General features: G+C 48.3%; 6 protein-coding genes across 6 annotated transcripts; 4 read left to right on the top strand and 2 right to left on the bottom strand.

The window, feature by feature from the left end:
- Positions 1–1,363: 1,363 nt before the first annotated feature.
- FIESC28_00036 (uncharacterized protein) lies at positions 1,364–2,267 on the top strand (the record flags this gene model as incomplete). Its single annotated transcript, XM_031154187.1, has 3 exons — positions 1,364–1,577; positions 1,632–2,169; positions 2,225–2,267. 3 exons carry the CDS (start codon positions 1,364–1,366, stop codon positions 2,265–2,267), a joined length of 795 nt encoding a protein of 264 aa, XP_031021764.1.
- Positions 2,268–3,671: 1,404 nt separating this feature from the next.
- On the top strand, positions 3,672–6,179 carry FIESC28_00037 (uncharacterized protein; the record flags this gene model as incomplete). Its single annotated transcript, XM_031154188.1, has 1 exon — positions 3,672–6,179. One exon carries the CDS (start codon positions 3,672–3,674, stop codon positions 6,177–6,179), a length of 2,508 nt encoding a protein of 835 aa, XP_031021765.1.
- A 790-nt stretch (positions 6,180–6,969) lies between these two features.
- FIESC28_00038 (uncharacterized protein) lies at positions 6,970–7,886 on the bottom strand (the record flags this gene model as incomplete). Its single annotated transcript, XM_031154189.1, has 4 exons — positions 6,970–7,119; positions 7,172–7,359; positions 7,478–7,691; positions 7,884–7,886. The coding sequence occupies 4 exons, from the start codon at positions 7,884–7,886 to the stop codon at positions 6,970–6,972; spliced, it is 555 nt and encodes a 184-aa protein (XP_031021766.1).
- A 661-nt stretch (positions 7,887–8,547) lies between these two features.
- FIESC28_00039 (uncharacterized protein) lies at positions 8,548–9,764 on the top strand (the record flags this gene model as incomplete). The annotated part of the gene is made up of 5 exons (XM_031154190.1): positions 8,548–8,674; positions 8,744–8,803; positions 8,857–8,918; positions 8,986–9,649; positions 9,706–9,764. 5 exons carry the CDS (start codon positions 8,548–8,550, stop codon positions 9,762–9,764), a joined length of 972 nt encoding a protein of 323 aa, XP_031021767.1.
- A 785-nt stretch (positions 9,765–10,549) lies between these two features.
- FIESC28_00040 (uncharacterized protein) lies at positions 10,550–12,269 on the bottom strand (the record flags this gene model as incomplete). Its single annotated transcript, XM_031154191.1, has 4 exons — positions 10,550–10,974; positions 11,033–11,798; positions 11,852–11,977; positions 12,033–12,269. 4 exons carry the CDS (start codon positions 12,267–12,269, stop codon positions 10,550–10,552), a joined length of 1,554 nt encoding a protein of 517 aa, XP_031021768.1.
- A 2,562-nt stretch (positions 12,270–14,831) lies between these two features.
- FIESC28_00041 (uncharacterized protein) lies at positions 14,832–17,263 on the top strand (the record flags this gene model as incomplete). The annotated part of the gene is made up of 5 exons (XM_031154192.1): positions 14,832–14,912; positions 14,962–15,099; positions 15,150–15,454; positions 15,507–16,790; positions 16,903–17,263. The coding sequence occupies 5 exons, from the start codon at positions 14,832–14,834 to the stop codon at positions 17,261–17,263; spliced, it is 2,169 nt and encodes a 722-aa protein (XP_031021769.1).
- Between the last annotated feature and the right edge of the window lie 3,119 nt (positions 17,264–20,382).

Raw genomic sequence — 20,382 nt, forward strand, 5'->3', positions numbered from 1 at the left:
CCACCTAAGCAACCTCTTCCCAAGAAATAAACCAAACATGTGACAGACCTTTCGTTCCGCTAGCCATGCAAGTCATGATGGGAAGGGTGGTGGTGGGATCCGTAATGTTGTATGCGAAAATCGTCCGTCCCAATAAGAGGGGTTCTTTGGGTAGGTTATCTGTTTGATATTACGCGGGGCCGGTTGCTATTTTCTGCAGCCGCTGGCCGCTTATCGCGGCCCGCAGACAAGCATGCTCCGAGGTCCAATCAGAGTCTCCTACGCTGGTAACAAGTCTATCAGGACCCTGTATGCAATTTAACCTGGCCGAGGGACTTTGTTTCTCGTTTCTTGCAAGGTCTTGAATGTTTTGATGCTGGGATGAGGTTGGTTCGTCAGTGGCGCCGAGATCTTGGAATCTATTAAAGGGTCCCTGGTTAGATTGGAGATGGATGGATATGATGAAGAGGCTGGGGTGTGATTGAGATATCAATATTTGTGATATCGACTTTCTTCCATACTGGAGGGGATGGGAGGGAAAGGCGTTGGGGCACATCATCTTTAAAGTGCTGACATGAACCAAGCGCACGCCAATTACTCTACTTATAAGCTGGGCTTGCAGTAGATGTGAGGTAAGAACTGGTTAGATCTTCCAATTGATGCCATCCAAGTTCTCGATGACAATGCCACATGTCGTGTGTCGCATGGCAATGTTGAAAAAAAGCGGAAATATCGTTGTCGTGACATTCTCTAGTCCCATCCTAATGTCTTAAACGCCCATGCATCCATATGCCGGCGCCCGAGACAGGCGCTTAAACAGCCACTCTCCAACCAATCACAACCCTAGCGACTACATCTCGAAACGTATTGATTGGACATCATTGGCTGATCTGCTTCCCGCATCACATCTAAGCCAAGGTGCATCTTCAACATGGGAAAAGGAAAAGAGGGCTGGTGTTTATTTTTACATACACATCTTGGCATTTGATCCAATCATGGTCATTTATTCAGACTTACCGCCCGAGCGCTTTGGCGCGTGTAACAAGAGCCTTGGCTGGAGGGGAAGGCTGGTATAATAAGAGGTGCAGCTCGTCGACAAGAAAAGAGAAAAGAAAAAGGCAGGAAAAGATTCTCTTTGCATCTCTTGTTACACATTTCAAAGACGCTGAGCGTTCTTTTTTCCTTTTTGTTTTCCTTTATTTCCTTATATCTTATTTCCTTATTTCCTAGGTCATATCTCAAGTCTCGTTTTTTGGTTCATCATCTATAAACGCTTCTCTTATATCTGTTGGGTTCTATTTCTCGTAACGACATACGTCTTGACGACTGAAACGATACCGATATACTCTATACCCTCGACATCACATATACACACACCTTCAAGATGCAATTATCAACATTCGTCGCCTCCGTCCTGGCAGTGACTGCTTCTGCAGCTCCCAGCTTCCCTGTCCCCATCGTTACCGATACTCGATCTGCCATCGATACGTTAGGATCATTGTCTGGTTACTTCAACCTCGTTGCGGATAAGGTCAAGGCTGCCAAGGCATATGATATGGCTCCCGTCTGTGATCTCTCACAAGCCAAAATGGCTCTTGGTATGGAATACCATCCCAGTTTTTTTTTCTCTCCAAATGCTAACATATGATAAGATGGTCAATTGCTTCCCCCTTCTAAGGGACTTACACTCAAGCATGTTGCTGTCGGCCGCGGTACACAAAACTACACATGCGACACCAAGGATCCCTCAGCGGCGCCTGTTGCTACCGGTGCTGTGGCTACTCTGTTCAACGCCAGCTGCATGGCTGCTCTGTACCCCGACCTTCTCGAGCGTGTCCCCGGAATGGCTGTTCACTTCCCTTTGGCAGCCGCTGACAAGCTGGGCCCTGCCTCTCTGCCCGAATCCGGTCACCACTACTTCACTGCCGATGGTGTGCCTTACTTCGACCTCCGCACACCCGAGCAAGAGATTGGCCAGGCACCTTGCGCTAAGAACAGCAGCGCTCCCGCACCATCGCTCTCAGCCAAGGGTCAGCTCGGCGAGTCTGCTGTTCCCTGGCTCAGACTTTTCACCGTTGAAGGTGCGACTCACGACATCAAGGAGGTCTACCGAACCACAACTGCCGGTGGTAGCGCTCCTGCCACATGTAAGGGCATGGCTTCTGAATTCGAGGTCGAATATGCGACACTGTAAGTGGTTCCTTCCAATGCGAGTATATTGTGCGGTAACTAACATAGATATTAGATACTGGTTCTGGGCCGGTAAAGTCGATGAAGACAAGGCTTAAGCTTGCTGGAATACGTTGGGAATTTTTATTGTTTGCCTGGAAATAATTTTCTGTATACACGTAGATACTATCGATTTTGTTATGGTTGTATTCCCCTATGGTAGCGTTGCGGAGGTCAATAATTCAACTTGTGACTTGAGCATGTTCTGTCCGACTCGTTATAATGAATGATAAGTGTACTGGTGAGGAAAATAAAAAAAATCGGAGATATTCGAATTGTATGACATGATAGCGGCTGTCATTCTTGCATGTCTGTGTTTCCAATTCTTCAAGTCACGGCGTTTGCATCCGTTGCCCTCCGGCCTTCTCCGGGACTCGTGCCATGTGCTTGCCATTTCTCCAGGGTGATAGGATAGTTTCGGCCGCTTTATTTATACTTCAATATCTTTCCAATAAACTCTAGGTCCACGTTCTTTTGACTTCATATATCTAACGGGGATCTCCCCGTGGGGACTTGGACTTGATGGGGCTGTTTAACTGGTCCCTTGAAAGATGAAGCTTCAAAACGAGGGTCCAACCATAACCATAAGACATCCATTGTGAAATGCAATGAAGATTCAACGCCTCATGAAACCCCGCGAAATTAACAATAAGCTTAAAGCAACCACTTCAGAGATTCCATCAAGAAGAATAGCAATTGCTTGGATCGCGAACTTTGAATGCAATACCCTTAAACAGTGACGTTGGCTCTGTGAATCAGGGTAGGTGCAGCTGTGGAGCTCCTCCCAACCGGAACCTGACCGCAGCAGTGATCTTCTCAGTGGAGCAGCAGCAGTCAAGCCAAGAGCAGGCACCCAACAAGGTTAGCGATTTCCCCACGTTAGAAAGCCCGAGCCTACTAACTAAAACTCACCTTAAACATCCATCTTCAACACATCATTTCCTCCCTTCGGAGCCGCAATCAGACAATTAACATATGGCCGTTACCCAATGAAACACGGGATAAGGCAAAACTACAGCTCGTTTACCCTGTCTCAGCTACCGGAGACACAAGGGTCTATCCCCTTGTATCTATCGTCTTCTCCAGATCATCGCCACTGACCGTATCGATCCCATCATCCTTCTTTCATTTGTTGCGGCTGTGTTGAATATCAAACACAACCATTCAACATCTACAAAGGCTTCACTCGTTGAGCCGACGCTACACTCGTCTGAGGAGGCCTCTTTCTTCTACTTAAACCATTGTTTTTTGCACATAAAGCGTTTTGGAACAAAGCACCAATATACACAATCTCTACATTGTCGCATTCACGTCCCCGCTACACCCCGCCAAATCAGTAACGACATTCAAATTCCTTCCGACCGAACGCCTACAACCAGTACGGCGCATTCACACTTTCGCCCATAAAGATTATTTGCTTCCCAAACGATAAAGAGCATTGTTTTCAAACTCTCCCGGCAAAGATGACTTTCGAAATGATGACCCTTGATCCGGCATCGGAGAGAAGGAGACCAAGCACTGCTCCTCCATCCTGTGACGACGATATTTCCTCTATTTCTGAACGATCAGATTCCCGTGCTTGGTCTTATCAGAACACGTCTATTCGTTGGCCCAAGAACAAAGTACCAGTCGAGATCTTCGAAATCATCATTTCGCACCTTACGCGCCTCGAAGTCAGATGCTTGCGACTCGTTTGCAAGGAGTTCGAGACCAAAGTATCTGCACAGTACTTTCGCAATGTGGTCGTCCCATTCAAATCTGAGCTTTATAGCAAACTGGATCGTGATGAGAATGGCGTCCTCAAACGCACCTCTTCTGCCCTCCTCTCAGGTGGAATGCGCATCTTTCAATCATTTGGCCCTCACATCTGGCGCTTTGCGCTTTCGCTAGAGCTCGATGAGGACACTCTCTCATACCCCCCAATCAAACCTTCACAGGAGGCTGTGCCATCTTTTTGGGGTATATATCGTTGGCCGCATGGTACATATCACCGATACACCGACCTGGAAGGCCTCGAACAGACTGCCGACGAGACTGAGGCCATGAAGGAGGCCCTCAAATGTTTGGTCAAGGTCACAAATCTTGGTCTTTGCTGCGATGCTGGTCTTGGGTTTCTATCTGGGCCTGATCACATAGCACGCAACGCTACCACTCTACATCCTGTTTTTGCAACGCAAGATTGGCGCCGCACCGGCCTTGAGCCTCCTCACCGAAAGCAGGCTATTGTCACCTTGTCTGATTTTCATGAACTCGTCAAGGATATTAAGAAGCCTGTTTTCGAAAACCCCATTTGCTTTAAGCGGACCGTATTGCAAAAGATGGCAACCGATGCCGGGTATTCAGCTGATCAAGTTCAAGAAGCTGTACGCATGATACTCGACACGGAAGGCACTGACCTCAACACCATCGACTTTGATGAGAGAGACTCCTTACTTAACGACACGGACTCTCGACCGTCGTTGCTGAATAATCATCGGGCCAACATGGAGCACCGCGCTAACTTCGAGCCTGCTCCAGATACAACAAACTTTCCACTCGTTCCCTCCTGTCTTACAAGAGCGCAGAAGGAGATGCTCCTAGAGCTAGAATGGGCTCATCGAGCTATGATTCAATCCTACGTCATCGGTCTGATTGACAATGCTCGAGATGGCTGTTTCGCGAATCTAACAACACTCACCATTGCCAAAATCCCTAGCAGCCATGTGTACATCTTCCAGCGTCATGATCTCTGGCAGAACCTGCCCTCTCTCAACAATGTCTCATTGGGCGTTATTGCAGACTGGCGACGTGTTTCTAAAACTGCCCCAGGATGTATCGAAGATGTCCCCGTCTCTCCTGTCGATGCTGTCGGGAAGGTGTACCAGCTACTTAATAGTTACATTGGTTCACAAGCCAACATCGAGAGCCTTCACTTCGAATGGATCTGCGGAGGAGAGTTCGCGCCCTCAACGTTCCAGCGAAATCATTACATTCTTCCGGCTCCTTTCTTTGAAGATCCTCACCTCATGGCGCGGGTGGACAGTCCCAGAACTCACCGACACGAGGTCCTCATCCTGCCCTTCATCAAACATCTATCTTTAAAGAATTGCTGGGCCTCACCGCATGTATTTATGCAAACAATTCGCAATATGGCACTTTGCGCGTTGGAGAAACTTGATCTGGAATCTGTATCACTTTCCGGTCCCCCCACTCTTATCCCACAAGCTCCTCTTCAGGTGCCTGTCCATAATTTGAATGCCGTCAATCTACTGGGCTATTTGCTTTTGGCGCCAGATGGGCAACAGCAAGCTCATCCTGCACCTGGTGTGGCAGCTCCGGCTCCTCCGCCACCACCGCCGCAAGTCGCCCAAATGATCCAGAATCAGATGCCCCCCAACCTTGCGCCAGATCCATCAGGGACTCCATCTGAGATCTTAGGACAGCCTGAGATGCTCTCGTGGGCTGGAATTATCGAGCACTTCTCTCCTAGTATCAAGATTCAAGAGATCCTGGCCGCCAGAGATGAGTCTGCTCCCAATTCTACCGATCAATCGACGCAGGACCAGGCAAATCCACTGGGGCAACACATACCATCGTCGCATCGCTTGCGTACTGATGAGAAGAGATACACCCTCAAGTGTCTGTCGTTTAAATCCTGTGGTTATGTGTTGATTGATGTGGCAGCCATCAACACTAGGAGTATCCTCCCCTTGGGCACTCAAGGCATCGCTGGTAACGCCGATCTTCATAGCTCAAATCTGAGACCTCTAATGCAGAAATGCCATGATAAGCTACTGGGTCGCATTGCACCTTTTATCAGATCTCAAGAGCTATTCCAACTGACCAATGCTTTTGGTCTCGATTTGGGATGGGATAGTGTCTACGATCAACAAACCATCGCTGATGCTATAGCCGACGGCGTTGAACATCCTGGCAGAGGGCGATTCTCGGGCACAATTGATGCCACTAGCAATACTGGAGCCACTGGCTAGGTGCTAAGATAGGCAGGCTCTTCTAGGATAAGACGTGAAACCCTGGCTTGAGCATTGGATGCTTCATGCAAGGGTATGGGTGAAGATGGGAAACGGCGTTTGGTATTTGCTTTAGAACAAAAACGAGGACGATTCACGATATCTGGGCACAACAGAACTAGTCAGATGGGATGTCTAGTTATGCATTGATAGCCCCAAGCGAGATGATTTTGCTTTTACAACTGTTGCTGAAAGGACGGACGCCGTCCCGCAGTCCGTTCTGATAGTTTGCGAACCAATAGCAAGCATTACAAAACAAGAAACTTCTTTCGATAGATTGACTAGCAAAACAAAAGGTCTATTTTCGTAAGTATCAGTTGTTCTTGGAGATGGAGGGATGGTGAGGCTCGGTGTGTTGTACCAATATGTTCATTTCCATTATCCAAGCCAAGAAAAGCACGACTGGTTTGCCTGCACTACGTCACATGGCTACCGGGATCACGAACGGGACTTAGGAGGACTTGAATGATTTTATTTCGTCAAGAAACCTTGCGAATTTTTGCATGCGTTTCCCTTTAATGCCATGCTTACCGTAGCCTGCCATACACCAGGAGATGAAAAGCCACGAACCACCCTCGCAAAAACCCTAGAACAATTGATCGAGTTTTGTTTGTAATCTTGGTGTTGTGCCTCTTTGTTCAAGAGACTTGTCAAGAGTCACATAGTTACAACACAGAAGATGCCCGACGTAAACCCAGTTTTCAACCAGCGCTTAAATTTTGTCTATTTGAGAAGAAGGTTGTTGATTTGCTTAAGCAGCGGTGATAGCCTTGCGGAGGCGGGCACCACGCTGGCGAGAGCTGAGGTGCTCACGCTCAACGGCCTGGGACTTCTGGACAACCTCCTCACCCTCGGTCAGGATGAGCTCGATGTGGCAGGGGTTGGACATGTAAGGGTTGATCTAGATCGATGTTAGAGATGAAGCTTCAAGTCGGATAATTTGGACAACATACACGACCGTGGGCACGGTATGTCCTTCGGCGCTGCTTGGGGGCCTGGTTGACCTGGATGTGCTTGACAATCAGGGCACCGGTGTCGAGACCCTTGGCGTCGGCGTTGGCCTCAGCGTTCTTGAGGAGACCGAGGAGGAACTCGGCGGACTTGATGGGCCATCGAGCCTTGGAGACACCGAACTGCTTGCCTATTGATGAAGTCCGTCAGCATATTGTTCCCTCTGACGTTTTTCCCACTCGTCTGCGATTCCTCCAAATTTCTCAAAGTCCATCGCTAGCGGGTGAAGATTCTCGGATATGTCGTACCTTGGGCGGTGCGGCCAGTGGAGCCGGCGTATCGTCGCATGGGGACAGCCTCCTTGTGCTCCTTGACGTTCTCGAGGAAGGTAACAGCGCGCTGAAGCTTCCAGCCGTTGATGGCCTGGGCGGTCTCGCGAGTGTTCTTGAAAGAAACTCGGAGGTAGGCACCGCGAGCGCGGGCCGACTTCGCGGGCTGGATCTCGGTGGCAGCGTATCGAACCTGTTCAAGTGGAAAAAACCAAGTCAGTCATGACTTCCGCAAAATTGAGCCCATCACCACAACGCATATTCCGATTATGCCAACGTTGACGTTTCTCGTCGAAAGTTGCACCAGCAAATTCCTGATAATTCGTACAACAGCATATCCTTCTCTTTCTCGTCATGGCGATCGACTGGGGGCGTAATTACTGACCATCTCGGCGACTTGGGTGGTTAGTGACGGTTTCGACGACGGGACGTGGGTTGGCGGGCTGAAAATGGGAAAATCTGAAGCTCTTGCCCTAACAGGTCGGGGACCACAAACTCGCTTTCCCCACTCAATTGGGAAAGAGGCCTTAGGGTTCGCCTGCCCTGCTTGTGCGAAAACTGGAAATCAACGAAAAAAGTCGCAAATAATTCGCAGAAATTCGAGGTTGATATCAGAGTGCCAAGATTCCATTAGAATGATGTAAATAGTCACTTTTGACCGTTTCAATGGCTGTCGTGATGTGATATCGCATCCCAACTAGTATACAGCCATTCGAGCCATATCACATGACTCTTATCTTTTATCTACACGTGAAGACTGCATGCGTCGAAGCTACATCAGCCGCTCTATCCCCGGACCCGCCTCGGAGTCGGAGAAACTTGCATAAACTAAGTGGGTCTGAGCTTCAGAGAGCTTCAAAAAATTCTTTCTCAAAGTTTCCCAGAACGCCCAGCGTCCCCCAGGCAAGGCTATACAACAGACAATTTGGGCTTTGATCCACGTCCGCCTTTACTCGATAATCTTTCCGCGCTTCGAATATCTCTCGACAACAATCTAATTGTCGTATCTAATCTTTTAATCTTGTTCAATCCCTCTCAAATCGAATAAGATGGCTCCTTTCACTCCCAGAGGAGGTGCTCGTGGTGGCCGTGGCGGCGCTCGTGGAGGCGGTCGTGGTGGTTTCGGTGGTGATCGCGGTGGCTTTGGCGGCCGTGGTGGTGCGCGCGGTGGACGAGGTATGCATTGCGCTCTCGCGGCGTTGTTGTCGTGGTCATTTTGAACTTGAAAACTGACTGTTCGCAAAGGTGGTGGCCGTGGCGGCTTCGGTGATCGTGGTGGACGAGGCGGTCCTCGCGGTGGACGAGGTAAGCATTACTACTCAGAAACAACATGACTACAATGCTAACAAGATGAAAAGGTGCTCCCCGTGGTGGTCGCGGTGGTGCTGCTGGCGCACGAGGTGGTGCCAAGGTCATTGTCGTAAGTCGAACCTCAGTCAACTTTTTTTTTTTCGCGAAGTTTTGCGATCTAACTTTTTTCTTCACAGGAGCCTCACCGTCACCCCGGTGTCTTCGTCGTTCGCGGCGGTAAGGAAGATGGTCTTGCTACCCGCAACACAACCCCCGGCGAGTCTGTCTACGGCGAGAAGCGTATCTCTGTCGACGAGGTCGTCAAGAACGACGACGGAACTACCACTACCACCAAGATCGAGTACCGCATGTGGAACCCCTTCCGAAGCAAGCTTTGCGCTGCCATCGCCGGTGGTGCTGATGAAATCTACATCAAGCCTGGCTCTCGCGTCCTTTACCTCGGTGGTGCCTCTGGTACTTCCGTCTCTCACGTCGCTGACATTGTCGGACCTACCGGCTACGTCTACGCCGTCGAGTTCTCTTCCCGATCCGGCCGTGATCTTATCACCATGGCCTCCAAGCGACCCAACGTCGTCCCCATTGTTGAGGACGCTCGTCAGCCTGCCCGTTACCGCATGATCGTCCCCATGGTCGACGTCATCTTTGCCGATGTTGCCCAGCCCGATCAGGCCCGTATTGTTGCCATGAACGCCAACTGGTTCCTCAAGGTTGGCGGTGGTGTTCTCATCTCCATCAAGGCCAACTGTATCGACTCTACTGCTCCCGCTGCTGAGGTCTTCGCCAACGAGGTCCAGAAGATGCGCGCTGAGTCCATCAAGCCCAAGTTCCAGCTTACTCTTGGTATGTTTCCTTTCTTGAAGCCTGACTATCAAGTGCCTTAACTAACCTGTCCATAGAACCCTTCGAGCGTGACCATTGTCTGGTTGCCGGCGAGTACCAGCGCTACAAGCAATAGATGACTTAATTTAGTCATGCTGTGTATTTCGCTTAGGATGAAGATTGCAAGAGATGGTCTGCTTTGTGTCATGCGGTTTCCCAGGTATCTCACGGTTCCCGGTAGACTTATTTGTCTTCAGCTTGTTGCATCAGGGAAAAAATGGTTGACGGCTTTTCTTCAACAACGGCGAGGGGCGTTCCGGGTGGGTTGGATCTGTAAATATCAAATGTTTGTCCGAATCTTAAAGCCTTTTTTGGACCTGCGCATTCCCCAAAAAAGGCACTTGAAAAAGAACAACGGATATCAATCACTAGTTTGCTTTTTCTTTCGCAAGACTACGGGCCCATTTTTGTTCATTTCCACCAGCTGCGCCTGCAACTCCACCTCGACCTTTCGGAAGCACCGTCGGTTTGTTTGTTTAATGAGTGGTCGGAGAGAGAGATGGCACGGGATCAGAGAGGATTGTACGATGCTATAAGGCCAGGCTAGTGGCTCTTGTCGGTCTGGCCTACGACTTCATGATACCCCCCACGATAGCCACGCTCGGAGTCCCTGTGTTGTGTCTTTTAGATTAGAACAGTTCGAGTAATGCATGTCGTATCCCTTCAGCGTGTTGTCATTAAACATATTGTCAATCGGTTTGGTCAATGATTAGATTAAGCTTCTATTGGAACCAGATCTGTTCTAGGGCTATGATCTATGGTGTACTATATATGTTGTGACGCATCTGTATGTGCATCTACTAGTCTATGTACTTGAAAGGTTATATACTGGGTATCAAAGTATTGTCGCTCATCTCTCGCTCAAGCTACCACGGATCTTCGTCGAAACTCCAACTCAGTATCTGGAGAAGGCGCCTTGGCCATAACCACAGTCATAGGCTTCGGGCGGCTCTCACCGGCCTTGAGACGGATATCGTAGTTGATGAGCAGATGCGCCAACACAAGCTTCATCTCATTGTTGGCAAAGAAGCGACCTGGGCAAGCATGTTTGCCTGCACCAAAGTTGGTGTATGTATCGTCAAGAGATGTAAACTGCCATCGATGATTGGCTTCACTGGACTCTTGGCGGAGCTTGTAGAAGCGGAAAGCATCAAAACGTTCAGGGTCGGGGAAATAGCGCTCATCAAGAGCGATGCCTGCTTGAGGGGCGAGGACCTTCGTCCCTGCGGGTAACTGGGTACCGTCAGAAAGAGAGATGGGTTTCATGACCTTGCGGATAAAAGATGCTGCATATTGGTTAGTTGGGTGTGGATATAGATAAGTGGAACTGAGAAGGGGACTCACTGATGTTTCCGCTAAGGCGCTGGACTTCCCTCATGAAACTATCAAGCTTCTTCAGCTTGGCCAAGCTCTCTTTCCTCTCCCAGCCATTCTCTACCTCGAGAATCTGATAGGCTTCCTGGCGTAGTTCTTCTTGAACTTCTGGGTATGCTGCTAGATCACAAAGACATTCGCAGAGGAGGTTGTTGGTGGTATGAATAGACGCCGCCGCAATGATAAGCTGCAACTCAGCCTGGGTTGTAAGATCGCCCTTCTCACCCTCGGGTAGGGCATCGATAAGCCATTGGATCATATCATCAGGTGCATCTTCGCCGTTGGAGAGTTCCATATCCTGAAGTCGCTCTTCGAGGATGGGCTTGAGCAATTCTTTGGCGGTGCTGATGTCCTTTCGAATTTGGCGTAGTTCTGACACGAAGTACTGGCCAACAGGTCGAGCCCACTCAGGGATGAATTGGAGCTTGACACATGCGGTAAAGACGTGAACAGCGAAGTTGATGGTGGTATCCATCCACTGCTCGTTTCGGTTGAGGGAGGGACCGACGAAGGCTCTGCCACTGAGGCGGGTGATGGCACGAAGACTAAAGGGTTGCCATTTCACAGGCGTCCAGTCTTCGCAGGCAGGAAATTCGGTGGCCAAGATGTACTCTAGCTCTTGCTTGAGACGAGGTACCACTCGGGTGAGGTTCTGGGTCAACTTTGTTCGGATCAAGAGTGCAAGTGTTTCGCCATTATGGCCTGGTGAGAACTTGGTGTACTTGCTTTGCAGAGCCTATTGATATGTTAGCATACTGTTTAAACATACTAGTGATAGGTGATCCTTACATCTGAGACTGCTTCTGTTGCACTAAGGACATCTTCTGGGAGTCCTTTGAGTTCACCCACCAAGCTTGCAGGTACCATGACTTGTACTCCCTCAGTAGCCTTGATTTGATATACTCGATCGCGAAACTAGTACAGCATAAGCATATGTGGTGTCTTTAAGCACAACTGCAGGACAACAAACCTTTGTGTAGCTATCTTTGATTAATGATTCGGCATTAAAGATCCATTTGGTCTTGGAAGCCTTGTATAAGGGAACCTCTAGTTGAGACCTTTGTTTCCTGGGCAGTATGAACCATATTGTGAGGGCGAATAGAGCGAAAGTTATGTAATATCCGGTACGCTTTCCCTCGAGGACGAGTTGGGGATATTGAACGTTGACACCAACTGGTGAGGCGGGTAGACTAGAAGTGTTCTGCATATTGAATATGAAGAACTGAGGTAGGTAGTTTGGAACAAAGGATACGAAAAATAAAGAGAACGTTTTCGATAGGTATCAAAAGGAATCCCTCTATGTCGAGTTTCGGTTTCAAACGAATATGGAAGTCGTGATGTGTTATAAGTGCCTGGGTATCAGCAGTGTATCAGAAGAGCGTCTCCACCACGAGAGGGAATGGGCTCAGGGATCAACAAAGGCTCGGCGAGACTTTTGCTAAACAAAAATGCCCGAAGCGAAAGCGAATTGAAAAAGAAAGAAAGAAAGATAAGTCCATGGATTGGTGGGCAATTAAGTGTCCGTTTGTAGTTTTCGATTCATATGTATGGATCTTAACTCAAGAGGATCCCAGATTGCGATCGGACTATCAAGAAACATGGACTCCAGCCAAGACGGAAGCCGAACGGGGTAAAAGTATGTTTATTTCTTTTGCTTTGATCTTCTTATTGCACAGGCTGGACTGGGACGATTCATACTTTGTGTCACTTGATTATTTGTTTGTCTGAAACAAGTTGGGCTTCTGCTTTGGCCCTTTTGGCAGTAAACAGTATTAGGTAGAGAGGAAAACCTCTCGGGAAGGACCATCTCCGGATGTTAGTGTAAGAGTAGCGCGCATACTCCTTCCATTCTAAGCCAGTATTGGACAGAAACTCGATGAGTTGTTGACTGTGCTAATGTGCTTAGACCGTTGCGTATACAGTAAAAGTGAGATGTGCATTGCCCTTCCCGCCCGTCTTTTCCGATGATCATCATTGATTGGAATTAATTCGTATGAGCAGCCAATCGATGACTTGAACTAATCAATTGCCGACAAAAGACTATGGTTTAGTATATCGGCACTTGGAGTGACCGAGCAACTAGTCTAGGTAGTCTTTTGGATAGCTTCAACCTTGAGGAAGAAGGTTTAGGTGTGCCTTTCCCGGTGTGAGAAACCTTGCCCATGTTATATATGATTGCTTCTTGGGATATTGTACTTGACTCTGATATTTATCCATCTCTTCACGATGCTGGATCTTCAAGCCCTGATACTCTACAGACTCGACATAGTCTAGAGACTGAAAATATGTTCTGGAATGGCCCTAGCTCTCGGATGTCGGGTCTTCCATAAACTAGCGCCACTGACCAGCAGCGGAAATGTCAGCTTCCGTTGCAGTAAAAAGGCCCTTGCGTGTCTGGGAACTCTAGGATCCCTTGATGATCTCTCTGCCCTACAGACATGTCGGTATCGGCCAACTTGTTCTATGACAGCGACCGTGTCAAAATCATCCCTGAATATCTGAGTCCAGTCCAAGTTCCAGTCTGAACCTCAATTCCGTTCCTCCGTTCAATATTAGACGCGATAATACGATACGCGCCGCAACAAATTTGGCGTATCAGGTGTTACATCTACGTCGCCGACATGCTGGACAGGGTGAACATGAGACTCGTTTACCCCATTTTTCAGCTTCAACACCAATGATAGCCACGTTAATCAACGGGATCTCTCCCACATCCCTCTTATCTTATCGGTTCCCTGCGCTTTGTCTTGAAACTCCCATCATCAGTCAGCTTCATCTCATCAGATCTTCTCGCCTCCCTTTGCTCAGATGAGATCTTGAGATATGCATATTCTTAAAGGCCCGACTCGGGCTTTTTCTTGAGACGCCAGTGCGGCAAAGCGCTTGTTGGACAGGGACTTTGATACTGATGTTTAAGTTTACGGTTTCTAGGTTGTGAGAATGCTTCACTTGGTCTTGGCCATGGACCATGAAACTCGAGTTCAGTCCTTCAGTCTCGTCTCGTGATGCAGTCAAGAAACTCGCTTCAATCCTATAACTGGTAGAGATCCTCAGCTTCTCAAGATCCATGTCGCCAAGCCTCTGAGGGTCAGAGTGAGACGAGATATAGTCGTACGAGTTGCACACCAACTTCAGCTTCACAACAGGCCGAATTGCCCAATCGAGCCGACTACATGTTGCAGAATCTGCACCCCAGAAAATAGTAATGGTTCGCCCATCCAACATGACGGTTCATGTTCATTTCTCGACCCGCTCCGCTCCCCCTCTTCTTCCCCATGCTGTTCCTGTTGCACTTTCAAGTCCTCGTACACCAATCATCACAACCAATGCTTACCCAGACGCCCGTCGATGAAAAGTTTTTCATATCACAATACAGCAAAAACCTTGCTTTCACAAAGGATTTTCGTACTCTCGTTGGCTCGTCCGAGTTTTTCGTCATATATAGGTCCTGCTTGTATGCCTTGCCAGCAATCAGGGCGGCTCAGACGAGGCAGCCGCAGCCACCTTCATGGATCGCAAAATCAGCCGGGCGATGTTCAGCCAATATGTGAACTTGATCTTCACTTTGTTGAGGGAGCCAGCTGGCAGATAAGGAAAAATTTTCACTCTCCGTGGGGGAGCAGCAAGAACATGGTAGGAGTTGCTTGCATATTTGTGAAGTTGTTGGCTCCTATATATTCCCCGTCCTTGACTGTGTAATGTACGTGTCTCTCTTAATGTGTAGCCTCATATTCCATCTTCTTCGTAGAACTGCACCTAGCATTTGAATATGGCAGAATTCCACGGACTCGGAGCTAATTTCGATGGTATCCCCAGCTCGACAAGTGGCAGTACATCAAGTCCTTTCGTGGTATGTATCATCGCGATATCACCGTAATTCAGCCTCTTATTCTGAGCAGCAAGCTTCCGATGCATCGTCTCATACTTCGTTGTCTCTCAATTCCAATCTGTGCCTGCCACCACTCTCGACGCATGACACAGAAAAGGCACAGCATCACATGAAAAACTTCAACCGCTTCATCGAGGATCTCCAGGCAGTGAGTACTTTCTGATGATGGTATATCAGTATATTGCTTATACGTTATAGTCAGCAAGAAAAGCATTTCCCAACTCACCGTATTCTCGATATAGCGATGTTCAAGTCCTTCTGATACAGTGGGATGAAGATGAACTCCAGGTTGAGTTGGAACTCGACGAGTTGCAAACCGTCTTTGAACAAGTGTACGGATTCGCAACTCACAAGTTCCTTATTCCCACTGCCAACTCGCATCGCAAATTGAACCAGCAAGTATTGAATTTTGTGGATAAGAACGAAGATGAGGATACTCTTCTTATTGTTTACTACGGAGGGCACGGGAGTATCAACAAGGCACGACAGTCGACGTGGCACTGGTATGGTATCTCCTTCTATCATTAGTTACTCACAACTGACATAGTAACACAGCACAAGAGACAGGACTTACGCATCAGTCGAGTGGTCTGCGATTCAAAAGCTATTTGAAACAGCACAATGCGATGTCCTTCTACTCCTCGACTGTTGCGCCGCTGCAAGCGCAGCCCCTCTCACCGAGCGAACAAACTACATGATGGAGACGATTGCGGCTTGTGGGTTCGAGACGTGGACGTCTCTACCAGGCGCGCAGTCGTTCACTCATACCTTGATCGAGGTGTTGAAAGAGTGGGCTTCACAACTCCCCTTCTCTGCCGCTATGTTGCATAGCGAGATCTTGACTCGGCTCAAACATGCTCCTCCTGAACGTTCTTCGCAAGGAGTACCGATAGAGGCAAGGAGAACACCTACTTACATTGTCTCAACATCCAATCCACTTGCTGCCTCTATCACGTTGGGCAGAAGGATGCAAGAGGATGAAGAGTCTGCCTCATTTTCATCATGTCGGGCGATTCCTGACCCAAGCCTTGAAAACTTCACAGACAGGATGCAGCCAGACAACTGCTTCCCGATCCCGGCCTTGCTGGCTACGGACGCCAAAGGGCAGCGGATGGCACCGCATGTGCTTTTGACAGTTTCGTTAGAAGAGGATCAAGTCTTTGATGCCGCGAGTTGCGGTCGATGGCTGAAGCAGTTTCCACTGTTGGCAAAGCATGTAAGTGTTGAAGCTGTTTACCGCAGCTATTCAACTCTTATGGTCTTGTCTGTGCCTGTCGTCGTATGGGATCTGCTACCAGAGCATCCGGCGACTCAGTTTGTGGGATATGTGAGAACCCGAAACCTCCTGTCTAAAGACATGATAAAGGACGGGGCAGCAACACCGATTCCTATTACTGGACATGCTGCAGGAAACAAAACTAGTGGTCCATTTGACTGCACTTCCCCACCAAGATCCGCGTCAGGACTCAGCAGTCTTGACTCCGGATATGACTCGTACCTATCACGACCAGGAAGCTTGGTAGCATTGAGACAGAATCGATTACCAATGGATGGGTCGATGAGTTCCCTTGCTACTAAGGTACGAGCGGGCAAAAGACGAAGTAAGCCATCGTCGGTAGAGCTCCTGGGCTCAGATCGGCCGACTCCAATGACACCCATCACACGCTCTAGTATCAAACAAAGAGCGGGCTCGAGCAGCCGAGGATCCAGTCGCTTAGTTGTTTCGATTGGCGAAGCAGAATTGAATGGCGACAGAATTGGGCATACATGCGTGCTCTGGTATGGATACGATGTTCAGCAGAGTCGACCCGCTGAAAAGGCAATATCGAAACCAACATGGTGAGTGAAATATTCCTAATCACTAAGTGGATAAGGTCAAGCTTGGGTCTCTACCATATGACTATCCTTCTCTTGACCAACCAATAGTATCGTGAAGCTGATATGGATCTAGGAATGAGGACTTCAGATTCCGAGTACATAATTCACCGATGTGCTACCACTTGAGGGTTTCAGTGTGGGGTGCTCAAATGCTCGAGCTCATTGGGGAGGTGTATGTCGACCTTTGTGAACTGGTCACAAAGGAAAGGCTCCCAAAACTTGATACATGGCAAACTCTTCGTTGCAACGGAACCACAACGGGATCGATCCGCATCAAGCTGGCATACCTGGATGTGAGTGAGGACGAAGAACAGCAAAGCTTGGCTACCAAGGTATCAGCTGCAGAGCAGCAGGAAGAACGGCAGAAGTTGGAGCGTCAGGGGAGTGATGACGGGCAGGCTCGGGTTCATCAGATGGATTTTCAGGTTTGGTGAAGGGTGTCTGACTACCTCGGCATTGACACGGAGTGAGGGAAAGGGGCCCGGGTCGGTTGGTATTGCAAGGAATGAGACTCATCAAATTTGATGTTAGTTACGAGTGCATAGGGGAGTGCTCAAAGCAAGACAAGCCAAGGGGGACAACTCTCAGGCTAACGCTGACCTTGACAGCCAACATCCCTGTTTGGGTCGGTACTTGGTTAGAGCCCACAAAACAAAAGCAATTATCTTTCCATCTTATCTGATCGTGGCTGACTGACAGACCCATCAACCTGGGCCAGGGCTGAAGACGGCGCCATCTTTTCAGTGGGACAGAAACGTGAAAAAAAAGACTCGTTTTCCCTGATCCCTGCCCAAACAATAGCTTCTGTAATAACAAAATTCAGTCGGTGAAAGGGATCCCTGGTGAGGTTTATGTTTGTTGGGGACATGGAAGTAAAGGGGGACTTGTGCAGTTGACACAGACCAAGTGGGATAGAAACGGATTGCCTGATCAACCTCTGCATGTGTGTTGTTGTACACGTGAATGTCACAGACTATTGAGCTGCATAGCATGGCTGACCAGCATATATCCATAGAATTAGAGGTGCCAGCAAAGCAGTGGGTAATTTGGGCATTAAAGGGTATATTTCTCAATGTGAAACTGACTCAAACTTTTTCATTCGATCAGTTCCGAGATCGGTGGAATTGCACATCGTAATTAATGAGATGCGTCTCATCTCTCGAGATTAGATTGGATTGATAAAGGCCAATCCATCTGATAACTTTTTTCTGGGCGCCAGGACCAAGGCTGAACAACCACCAACCATGACTTGTTGGGATGATCCGATTGGTGGGCATGCGCCATTCGAAAGGGAGAAACGAGGAAAGAGTGCCCGGAGCCGGGGTGTCCAAGTTTGTATCCAAGTTAGACTCGGAGCTAGAAGAAAGAAACAGACAGCGAAGGCCAAGACAGTGCAATCTTTGACTTGGTGTTGGTGTATCAAAGACTACCTCAGGTGAAGCAAAGGAGGCATGTGACCCCGACTTTGACCCCTTTCTAGTCATTCCTGCGTCGGGAATATAGAGTCCAATGCCGTGAAATACACACAACGATACTGAGATCACATCACACAATGCCAGATTGCACGATCTGTGTTGATGTGGAGAAATCGAAGCAGCCACAGATCATCCATTATCGCTGCAACACTGTATGTGCCACTTGTACAGCAAGTTAGCGCATCTGTATCGGTTCAGATTTCGGAGTTGAACACCTTCAACTCTTCAAACTTGAACAAATCTGGATCATGAATGCGGGGAAATGGCTGCGAAGTCGGTACTTAGTGAAGGATATGGATCTGATAACTAGTCAGACCAGTGAAGCTGGACTGTCCGCGGGAAGAGATAGCGCTTTGCGGGCGTCGCCGTACTTGCGGTGATTGATTTCCTTTTCCTCGGGACGCCCCACGGAAACGCTCGGTTCGGCCATCGGAAGGGATGAAATCCGCTTACTGTACCAGTTGAGAGGGTCGGCAGTGGGCCGGATACCGATCAATGGATCAAAGGAAGTTCCTGTATTTCCGACATTTTTACCATGATCTGATATCAAACAGACTGAGAGTCTGAGCGGGCGTAATCGTAATTGATATCGTTTTAATTATACGACTCAATTGTTGGGAAACAGACAGGCCATATTGGCGGAATTAGACGGCGCATTCTGTACTTATAGTGTCTGTGGTGGCCTGACCCGAAGCCGGGAACCGTTGTCTTGTTGACCCGGTTAGTTAAACGCCTGCCGTGACTGGTCGGATCCAGGTCCCGAACCCTTGTTTCTTCTGGTACTGTAGCATAACCGGACAGAGCCTCATATGAGTTTAATGAGTGTGTGTGTCTTATGTTGGATCCCGACCACTCCCTCAAATGGCATATGATCGATGAACCGAAAAGATCCGAGCAATAGTCTCCTCGTATGATGCGCATGTGTTTGTTCAAGTGCTTGTTGGTGTTGTAATTTACAGCACTGTATTCATCGGATCATGGTAAATTGGGCGTGTGTCTAGCCTGTCATCGTCCCAAGAAAAATAAGGATTCGATGATCCTAGGATATGCCGACCTCTCACTGTGAGAGGTCGTCGTTGTGGTGTCGGGGAAAGAAGCCGGCTAAGTTGTGCAGTTATGCAGATGTTGCTACCCTAGAACAACGTTGACTTTTCTAGTTTTTCTAGTTGCCGTTTCAATTGATCGACCTCCATTTTATATCAACAGCTGGTAATTTGTTTTCCCCGCTTGTGAACTACCAAAAGATGGTAAGACTCTCAGGGTTGAGTTGGATGCCGGACATTGAATAGCGAGATCTCGTGACGTTGGAATGGATTGCCCAGAATGTTAGAACAGTGTTGATGGGTCAAGACGAAAATTGATCGTCGGGTGGCTGATTGATAAGGGGGGCACAAAGCTGATGAGCCAATCAGAGATCAGACTTGTGCAAGCCGGCCTTCGTTGCACAATCCGGTCACTGGATCGGCAGGCATTAGATCATAACCCGTCATGGAAGAGAAAGAGAGGGAAACCCTTCGCCAACTATCGATAAACGATAACAAAAGTTGCATAATTGATTGATTGGAGGGCGCGTATCGAAGCTTGTGAAAGGGTAGTCCGAGTAATGGATGTTAACGATGAATCCAAAGGAGAAACAATTGCTTGATGGCTGACCCCACCAGGTGGGCAACAGAAGAAATGTCCTCTTAGGCTTAGACTACCAGAATAATGCAGCCAAAATGCTTCTCTAAATTACCATAAAATGACTAAACTATTTCAATCCTTATGTTTATGACGGTCAATTCTTCTGACACCCTGCGGCCCACGTGTGCTACATAACTGATTGATTGATTACAACAGCTGAGACAAAGCACTGACTGATTGATTAAGGTGATTGATCAAGCATTGATTGATAACGAAATTGCGGCAGGGTCATTGAGACACGCAATTCACTTTCAACTCTCCTATTTCGGAGCTTGAGTTTGTTCAACAAACCATGTGCAAACTCTCAGGCTCCTATTTGATCATCATAACCAAACAATTACTGTGCATCCTATAATCATTCATCGTCAGATCTTGGTTGTTGAATCGTGCGCCAA

The sequence above is a fragment of the Fusarium coffeatum genome, assembly GCF_003316985.1.
Source record: "Fusarium coffeatum strain FIESC_28 chromosome Unknown BRIP53273_contig_1, whole genome shotgun sequence".
NCBI lineage: Eukaryota > Fungi > Ascomycota > Sordariomycetes > Hypocreales > Nectriaceae > Fusarium > Fusarium coffeatum.